Source organism: Magnolia sinica, chromosome 19 (assembly GCF_029962835.1).
Source record: "Magnolia sinica isolate HGM2019 chromosome 19, MsV1, whole genome shotgun sequence".
Lineage (NCBI taxonomy): Eukaryota > Viridiplantae > Streptophyta > Magnoliopsida > Magnoliales > Magnoliaceae > Magnolia > Magnolia sinica.
This window is the reverse complement of record NC_080591.1, coordinates 39,691,448-39,701,148: the sequence shown is the minus strand read 5'-3', so window position 1 is coordinate 39,701,148 and position 9,701 is coordinate 39,691,448. Positions and strand designations below refer to the sequence as shown.

The window sequence follows — 9,701 nt, the reverse complement described above, 5'->3', positions numbered from 1 at the left end:
GTAGCGCCTCGACTTTATGTAGCCAATTATACATGCAGCTAGACATATATATTCACTACCAAAAAAAGGGGCAAAGAATGCAGAACACGTTACTTTTTTACTACGGATATAAACTGTAGCTATAATTACTACAGTTTTAATCCATAGCTAAAATTTGCCACACCATTAATAATTAACTTTGGTATAAGGGGCTCTATATGGCCTAAAAAAATATGTGTTCTATCTAAGCTGTTCATATATTTTGAAATATTATTTTAAGGAAAAAAATAAAAAATCAGCTAGATTGAAGTCTCAAATAGACCATACGGTAGAAAATATGGAGATTAAATCACATTTGCTTTCTATGTTGTGGTCCACTGGCCTTCAATATACTTTCAATTTTCGATCATGAACTAAAATAATTTATTAAAATAAATGATTGGAGTGGATAAACCAAATAGATCATGTGGGCCCCACGGAGCCTCTGACAAGACCGTCCAAGGTCTATCTCACGAAACGACGGCAAAAAATTGGGCGCGCGCTCAAAACAGAGCCGCGCCCAAAATCGCTCCATTTTTCTGTCTTTTCCCTAATCCTCTCTCTCTTTCTCTCTCTCTCTCCGTTCCCCAATCCTCTCTCTCCCTCCCGATCTCTGCTCCGTCTTTCCCATTCTCCTCCCCCTCTCCCTAATGCATCTCTGCCATCTCTTCTATCTCTCTCCACTGCAGCAGCCGTGAAGCTCCTACCCAAAGAAACACATATCATTTGAAACCCTTCTCATATCTTTGAGGTATCTTTTAAAACTGAAGGAATCTGAGGCTCCTCTCCATAGGTTTGATATCTTCCTCTCTTTGTGTCTCTTTTTGTCTTTCAGATTTCATGCATGTTAACTGTTTGATAAAATGGCATGCTATCTGTTTGATAAAATGGCTAGATGAAATTGCATGCTATCTGTTTGATGAAATGGCTAGATGAAATGACATGTTATCTGTTTGATGAAGTGGCATGGTAAATAGTCTGTTTGTTGTCCTATTGACTCAAGATCATCTTGAGCGAGGGGCTTTGTGCTGTCCTAATTGAGCTGGTCCTTGGTGGCTTTGTGATCTATGGGTCGCAGGTGGTGGTGCTGCTTCGATTATGCTTTGTCTAGTAATGGTTGTGTTGATGTTAAGGGGTGTGCCCAGCCCATGCAGTAGTGCAACACAGGGGCACCACTTAAGGGCCATGTTATCGAGCTGCTATGGTAGGCCCTCCCTTAGAGGAAATTAATTTAATATTATGTGGATTGATGGCCCACATATCTTTAAACATCAATTTCAGCTAATATCTTTGCACGTGCATTGGGTGTCAGCTATCGGATTTAATTTATTTACTAGAAACAAACATTGGAAGAGAGCAGAAAGTTTAAAGGTTTTTATCTGCATTCATATGCTTTAATGTCATCTGTTAATGAATTTGTTCTCAACATCATCACAACAGGACATTTCCATCTTTTAATGCTGAGATGATCTCAGTAGACTATCTTACATGTTTCTAAGGGTGTGTTTGGATACATGGAATCCATGTGGAAATGGAAATTGTTCCACTGACAAGATAGTTGGGCTGTTTGGATATGTGGTTTTCATACAGTAATCACTGCACCTATCTATGGTTAGAATGCTCTGGCACAGGAAACAAGGATGACCATTGTGTATTGAATTTGAGGATTCTGCTTGCTATCCAAACATGCATTCCATTTTTGGAATCCTACTTTCTATAGTGACCATGGAAATTATCATTGGACACGGAATTTAAATGAAATCCTTATATCCAAACATGCCCTAAAGTTGTTGCTTTGTGATTGGTGTTGCTTCTCTCTTACTGAATTTGGTCTTGTGTTCAATTTATTGTATTGGTGTTGGGTGAACATGAATGTTTCAGGCGAGTGAAACTATTGTGGTGAATTGGGGTTTCTACAGTGAAAATGGAGGTTTTAAGATATGATCACATTTATTCTAGTGAGAGTTGTTCCGTTGTCCTCAAGGACTCTATTTCCATGTAAATTTCTCATGTTTTTTCTTTTTCTTTCCACCTTTGGCCTCAATAAATTTGCACCATCTTTCCCAGATTAACCTTTTGAAATGAAAACATTACAAACCTTTAATTTGTTTCTTATGGATATCTTCCTGACTGGAGGAGATGTGTTGATTGATTCCTCTTCATCCATCATACATCCAGCTCACTCTTGTTGTTTCTCTATTTTATTTTGGTGCTAATGTAATTTTCTAAGTTAACCATTATTTATTTACTTTTATAGTTTACAAAAAACTAGAAGTTAGAGGATAGATAGGCACTGCTTTGACGCACTCTAAAGCAATTTATACTTGAAATTGCTGGGAGTTCTTATTGTAAGTGAGAGGGTAACAAGGAAAACTTCCCTAGCTCTAGCAATAGCTGCAGAAGCTAAGGTACTAGTTGTTGAAGTTAAAGCTCGCCAACTGGAGGCTGGATTGTGGGTTGCCCAAAACGCCGCAAATGTTAGGGAGCTGTTTCAAACAGCAAGGGATTTGGTTGTCCTCTATAACCTTGTTTTAACTTCTAATTGTTTTTTTCTCAAATAAATTCAAGTCTTATACTTTTGGCCCAATCCTTTTTGTTTTTTCTGAAATATATACTTTAGGGACCTTTTATCTAGCATATACCATGAGCTTTATCGCACACGCATGTCGGCTTAGCACGGCTCTACTAAGGAACTATTTTTATTTACTTACAATGATTTTCATTGATTTCTTAGACTTAGCTTCCAAGATAAGCTGCTATTTGTTTCTTAAACATCTAACATTTGTATATCTGGTAATTATGTGATTCATTTTTAGGCATAAGTGATAATCTTTGTTGAGGATTTCAACCTCTTTGTCGGTGTTCGTGGGAAGTTTATTCACACAAAAGAGCAGGACCATGAGGCATTTATCAATAAACTTCTTGTGGAACTTGATGGGTAGAGTTCTTTTTTTTTTTTCCGGTACAAAAAGTCATAATCTTCTAGAGGAAAACTGTGATCCTCTGCTAGAGCATGTTGAGTGATGTGAAGGCACTTCAAGTTAAAACTCACTTAAAAACTACATAGTAATTCATCTGAAGCTGTCTAAATTATGGCCACTGACAGCAATGTTGAAGCGGGTATTGGTTTAGCAGGTAATTCCTGAAAGTAGACAAAATCTTATTTATTGGAAGCTTGCTGCTGCTTTTCTTGTGAGCTTTGACTGAACTTTTTTAGTACTTTTTAAAAAAAATACTTCTTAATACTTATTTTTAGAAGGAAAAAGGTAGAAGGCAATGGAAAACCGAATGATGATATCAGATAATATGTAAAAGGCGAGGGAACCATGGATGTGGATAGAAATCCAAAATAAACATGTTACATTAATTTTGTTGTGAGGAAACCACTGATAATTTCTTGTAGATTTGTCTACACCTTATTTTTTGCTACATGTCTAAATCAATGGATAGCTGATGTCTGACTTGGTTTATAGTTATGGCACACCTAATGAGTCAAATGGCCTGATTTTTATGCCAAGTGATCGTCATGGTGGGGCCCACCTTTTTCTTGGATCCAATTTGCTACGAATGAGACATATTTGAGGGAAAGATGGGGTTGTATGTGAAAGCTATTTCTCTAAATGAGATTCTTGCCTGGAATGCTTTCTGTTTTTAAGCACGGAAACCATATGCTTTTTACAGGATGTGTTTAGATGATAAACATTGCATGTGAAGTACTATTTACACTGAAACCCCTTTTTTCAAGGAATTTTTTTTTTTTTATTCACTTTACAGGTAAAGAGTTTACAAGCCAATTGTTTGATACTTGGGAGAATATAATGTTTAATACACATGCATCTTTGTAGGTGGGGCCCATCGTGATGGGCGCATGATAACCAATATGTCCATCCTGTGCATTCATTGACGTGAAACTGGCTATATGAAAAACTGATTTGGATTTATCACATTTGATTGGAAACAAGATTTTCTTGAATTGGAATTTGCAAGATTTGGGTGAGAATAATGAATTTTGAGACTCACGATGAATTCTTTTTGGCAATTCATTAACATGACATCTGTCATTGTAACCATAACTGGATTTCTTGTGAGAAGTGATGAATTGGCTATGTGTTGATTTCCCCCCTGCATTTCTACCCTCGACCTAAATAGGGAATTGGACTTGTGTAGGATTCTTTCAGGCGTCGTGATGTAAACCAGATTGTGTTTGTAAAAAAAAAAACCTTTTAGATTTGGGTGGGATTCTTTTCAGCAACGAATTTCAGTTGCTGGGTAATTTTTTTTCCATTTCTAACCCTGAATCAGTTTCCTGAATCAGGGATGGGATCATGAAGAATTCCTCTTAATCCAAATCAGGTTTTGTGATTTATGTCTTTTCTATGATAGAATCTTATTTCTTACAATTAGTCATGGATTTTAATTATGCAATTAAGCTGTATTGGATAGTTGTATAGCTCCTTATGTACTTGTCAAGGTATTTTCTTCATTTGAAGGATAAGAAGCTTGTGAACTCATTTTCAACTATATTCAGGCCTGTTTTCGAGATCAAAACATAAGATTTGATATATTTAAATGAGATCAAAACTCATTTTCAAGGTATATTTAATAGGCAATTATACAGTTAACTCCAATAGCTACAGTGTCAATCCACTATTGCCCTTCCTCAACCATCTCAAGGTAGAGTCTCTAAGAGATCTAATTTATGGCCCTGGAGTGGGCCATGTCCAAATCCAGAATTCAAGAGTTGCTTCTTTATTATCTGAACTAGAGCTGCTTGAAGTGAATCAAATACATCTCTTAGATGTTTGTCATGGTTTATGATCAGTTTCAAGAAGTATTCCCACATTGAAGAGTATTCTAAGCCCATGCTAATAATATCATAGTTATAATTTGTTCAAGCAATTAATATAGTAAGTATTGCTATTGAAAGCCTCCCTAGCCTCTAAACTACTTCCATGATCCCTTTATGCTTCCAGATGAAAGCTAAGAACAGAAGAAAGTGTTATAGACTCCCCTGCATGTACCTGATTAAAAATGAGAAAAAGATTGCTTATTATCTTTTATGGCTTGTTTCTTTTCAAGTAAAAAATATAAGCTCAGGAGTGCTATAAATGCATACATTTCTCAATGTCAGGTGTATCATGTAGAAATTTATACATTTTTTTTTTTTAAATGAAGGGTCAATTTAAGGATGCGTTCGTCACTGCCGGAGGGGTCCCACTCTTTAAGGTTTCCACTTCTGCAATTGCATGTTTGCTGGAATAATTTTTATGGGTTCATTTCTTCTAGATATTTAACTACATTCCTCTTTCCTTTTGTGAAGATTACACTCAATAGCATGGAAAGCTGGATACAACCTCATCTTTTCTTTGCTGGAGAGGTGGTATTTTCTGTCCTGCTTTATTTTACAAAGCTTTTAAGTCCGTCCATCAAGGCCCACTCATGATGTCCAAAAGTTGATTTCTTTACAGGTGTTGAATATTGATGGCATGACTATTGGGTTCAACTTTCAGGTAATATTTATTTTTTGAGGAAGTACATGATCCTTGGGCACACTCCTCACTGGGTCCTCTTCCTTTTGATGGGTAGCTTAGTATCTTAAATGCTACTCAATCCCAAGTACATACAACATACTTGACCCATCTATGAGCAATCCTCCATGAATCTGACTATGCGACCAAGCTAAAGCAAGTCCCAATTGCTATGTCTAAGCAGCTGAACTTGTCTTTTTGTGCTTTTTAGGATTTTTATTGTGATGTTGACTTACAAATGATAGCTGCTTCACTGTAATTTCTTGCTTTTATATTCTTATATATGCTTAGAAATTAGTCCTTTTCTATTTAATAATCCTGCAGCCCTTTTTGTATGTTGACAAGTTCATGACCCTGGTGCTGATATTGATACACTGCGTGGGACCGTCCTATGTAAACCAAGAGGTTTTTCTTTTTCTTTTTCTTTTTGTACAATTCATATTTAATATTTGACTCAAATTGTTGTTTCATGATTTCTTTCCAATGTAAACTGAGAGGCTTTTGGTTTTCTTTTTGCATGATTCAGATTGTTGTTTTGTGATTTTAAGGGCAAGCTTATGTTGTTGATTTCTTTCTGCAGGTAGATTTTTTTATATTATTGCATGATGGCTGAAAGGGAAGAAGTGACCGAATTACAACCAGTTCCAGATGCTCATGTACCAGTAATGAAATTCAAGTTCTGCGGAATATCAATTGATATTCTTTATGCCAGTATCTCTCTCTTGGTTGTTCCTGAAGTAAGTCAATTAAAACATAGATTTCCCTCTGGTTTTCTGTTCTTTTGAGTGATTTGTTCTTATGTATAAATTTGCTTTAATCCGCCATCAGAAAGTTTTCTATGCAAGTTTTCCTGAAACCAATGTTATCTATTATACCTTTTGTTTTATTTATTTATTTTTCAAATTTAATGAGTTAAGCTATATATATCTAACTTATGATGGTTCCTTAGATGGATAGGGGTAATTTATCTTATTCTGAGTGAGTTGCAACTAAGAATTCTTAATCTACTTATTTTATGGGAACATCTTCTATGCTTAATTGTCATAAATTAATGATTTACCTTTTCATTGTCTATGGAGTTTCATTGCTCCACAGTGGGTTATCTGATAACTTGTAAGGGAATAAGAGAAGGTTAGAGGTGAAACATCAAGACCTGTTGAAAGATGGAAGGAGCGCCTTTCACATGATTCCAAAAATTGAATTTTGGATGGAACCCTGTTTTCTTGGGTTTGAATGTCTCTCATATCTCTTGGTGTTGTGGAAGGGGGCTCATGGTCAGGGACTCTAGCCAGTAGCCAGTAACAAGAGTGTCCTGCAACCATGAACTTTCTTCTTCTTTCTTCTTGTTTTCTTTTTCTTCCTTTCCTCAGGTTTACTGAAAGAACTTCCCTCACATATTTAATGAGAGGAAAATGAGTGAGCCTTCTTTGATCATGTAATCTTATTCTGTTTTTTGTTTTTTGTTTTTATGGCTGACTCTGTAGTTATGGAACACTGTTCTATCTTTTGATGCTTAACTTTTTATATTTGAAACCCCTTGCCTACTCTTACCTGCAGCCATAGGAGTTCTCTTACCAAACAACTTTCTAACTTCAAGCTACAGTTTTCTTCATGCCGTGTGTATTAGTATACCTATTTACTGTTTACAATCTAATGTGAAGGCCATCCGGTGCTTAAATGCATGTTAATTTGATTTTGTGCAATGTTTTACAACAACACTTGATTATGATTATCTAATGTTGGTTCCAGCTTATCTCATGGAAAGTAAACGCAATTCTATTTTTTTTTTACCCTCTTTTTCAAACAATGTGTTTAACACCCTCGATTTGCTGAAACCAACTTTTGTGTAGGACTTGGATATCTCTCATGGATCTGTATTGTACAATGTTGACAAACCAACTGTTCGAATTCTTAATGGTTGTTGGGTTGTAGATCAAATTCTTCGACTTGTTCCAAATGTTGAGGTAGAAAAATTAAATACTTCACCATTGGACCGTCTATAGTGTTCATAATTGCTTCACTGCTCAAACTACAAAGTTTTTTAGTTTTACTCTTTTTTTGTGAATGCCTATAGAGTTTCCATAAGTACAAATGCATGTATAAGGGAGTTCATGTACGCGCCACATGTGCACCAGCGTCACATGTACCAACATGGTGTGAAGGTACAATACTCAAACCATCAATCGGAAGGGCTACTCAGGTGCCAACAGTTTGCAAAACAAGTCCATCCACCTGTTCCCAACATAATTGCCCACCTTCTTAGCATACCAGCTTTATTTTTGGGACAGAACATCTGCATATAAACAGGCCCACCAGATGGACAGCTTGGATATTGCATGGATAGCACGTTAGCACGTGGAGTGTAAGTGGTATGCATTGTACATGTGTAGGTGTACTAAAGTTGTGCCTATATAGATGTATTTATATATACCTTGCTCTGTTTGATCATGGTCCTTTGCTCCTATTGTACTTACAACCGGCGATCTGTTGTATTCTGATATTTGTTTATTTAGAAATGTGAATGCAGGATGCATTGTATGATTTGATTGCTATTTGTAATATGAATACATAGTTTTCTTTCTTGATTGCATTTTATACACTATTCATATCAGCATTAATTGTATTAGCTTAGATGAGTTGATCAATCATAGCAGGTTCTTGCAATGGCAACATACACCATTGTTATAAAAAAAATTATTTTAAAAGTTACTATGGATATTAGCCATAGCTTTTTTCTAAAAACCGTAGTTATTTCTAACTACAGCATATTGCTACGGCTTTATTCCACTTTTAGCTACTGATATTCTCCGTAGCTGTAGGTACATTTCGCTACAGAAATTATAACTACTGCTTTTTTCTGTAGCTAGTGATATCTACTGCTACGAATCTAATCTGTAGCCATAGGTATATTCTGCAACAGAAAGTATAGCTATGGCCTTTATCCGTAGCTAGTGATATATATTGCTTTGGATTTAATCTATAGGTGTAGCTACATTTCGCTACAGAAATTATAGCTACGACTTTTGTTTGTAGCTACTGATATCTATTGCTATGAATATAATCCGTAGCAATTGAGTTTTTGACCTTTGGCTACCCCACCAATAGCGACGGACATGCTACGGACTAGATCCGTAGCAAAAGGTCTTTAGCTACGGTTTTTAGCCATAGCCTTTGCCTATTTTTCTTGTAGTGATTGTAAGTGCTATAATGTGTAAAGCACACCTTGTTTGTCAAATTTCATTTAGACAAAGCAGCTTATGAAGTGGCCTTCTAATGTGGGTGAATGATGGAAAGTTCAAGCTCTACTAAAATTCAAGTAGAAGATCAAGATGGAAAGTTCAAGTTAAGTTCAAGTTCTACTAAAGTTCTAATAGAAGATCAAGCTCTAGAAATTCAAGCTCTATTGAAGAATCTAGTAGAAGAACAAGTTCCATAAAGTTCAAGCATCCAATCTACTTCAAAGTTTAGTCATTTCAGGTATTATAGACCCTTGAAAGACCTTAGGTTTAGGTACTTTCAAAATATATTTTAAATGGATTTTTATGCTTATATTTAGCTAAGGTTCGACTAGCCCAAGTTATGGCACGACTAGTCTAAGAATTTTTCAACTAGTCCTAGTTCAAATTGAAATGAAATAGCGATTTTCTGTTAGACCTTCGACCAGTCGAGGGTTGCTCGACTTAAAGTCCAACAATTGAATTAGTTCAGATTTTTTACACCCTCGACTAGTCGAAGACCATGGTCGATGAGTCGATAGGGCCCTCGACCAGTCAAGCAGGGCCTTCGACTAGTCGAAGATCTGTTATACCTTATTGCACTTAAATTTAAAATTTTGTTGGAACTGAATCCGGTTCTTAGGCGAGTCGAAGTAACAAATTCTTTACCTATAAATTGAGGCTTTCTCCCAATCGAAAATACAATTCAAGTCTATCAAATCCTTCTACAAGAGAAAGAGAAGCTCCTATTATATTCAAGCTATTGCACGATATTTATAAAATATTTTTAATAGTTTTCTGTTTAATTCCTTGATCTATTATTCTATCAATTTTATTTTATAAAGAGAGTAAATACTCTTCTTTTTTTAAATCTTAAAAGAATTCAAACAAGTAGCCATTAGTTTGAATCTATTTAAAATCAATTTAAAACTTTGAACCA

General features: G+C 35.7%; 1 protein-coding gene and 1 long non-coding RNA gene across 3 annotated transcripts; both read left to right on the top strand.

Moving 5' to 3' along the window:
• Window positions 1-598: 598 nt before the first annotated feature.
• LOC131235280 (uncharacterized) lies at window positions 599-4,007 on the top strand. Of its 2 annotated transcripts, none has more exons than XR_009166039.1 (3): window positions 599-811; window positions 1,097-1,389; window positions 1,900-4,007. It is a non-coding gene; the product is annotated as an uncharacterized LOC131235280 (long non-coding RNA). The 2 variants fall into 2 exon arrangements; XR_009166038.1 differs by having other exon boundaries at window positions 1,097-2,528; window positions 2,835-4,007.
• Window positions 4,008-6,133: 2,126 nt separating this feature from the next.
• Window positions 6,134-7,981, top strand: LOC131235279 (nuclear poly(A) polymerase 4-like). Its single transcript, XM_058232413.1, has 3 exons — window positions 6,134-6,283; window positions 7,397-7,510; window positions 7,621-7,981. Exons 1-3 carry the CDS (start codon window positions 6,149-6,151, stop codon window positions 7,807-7,809), a joined length of 438 nt encoding a protein of 145 aa, XP_058088396.1. The 5' UTR covers window positions 6,134-6,148; the 3' UTR covers window positions 7,810-7,981.
• Window positions 7,982-9,701: the final 1,720 nt, after the last annotated feature.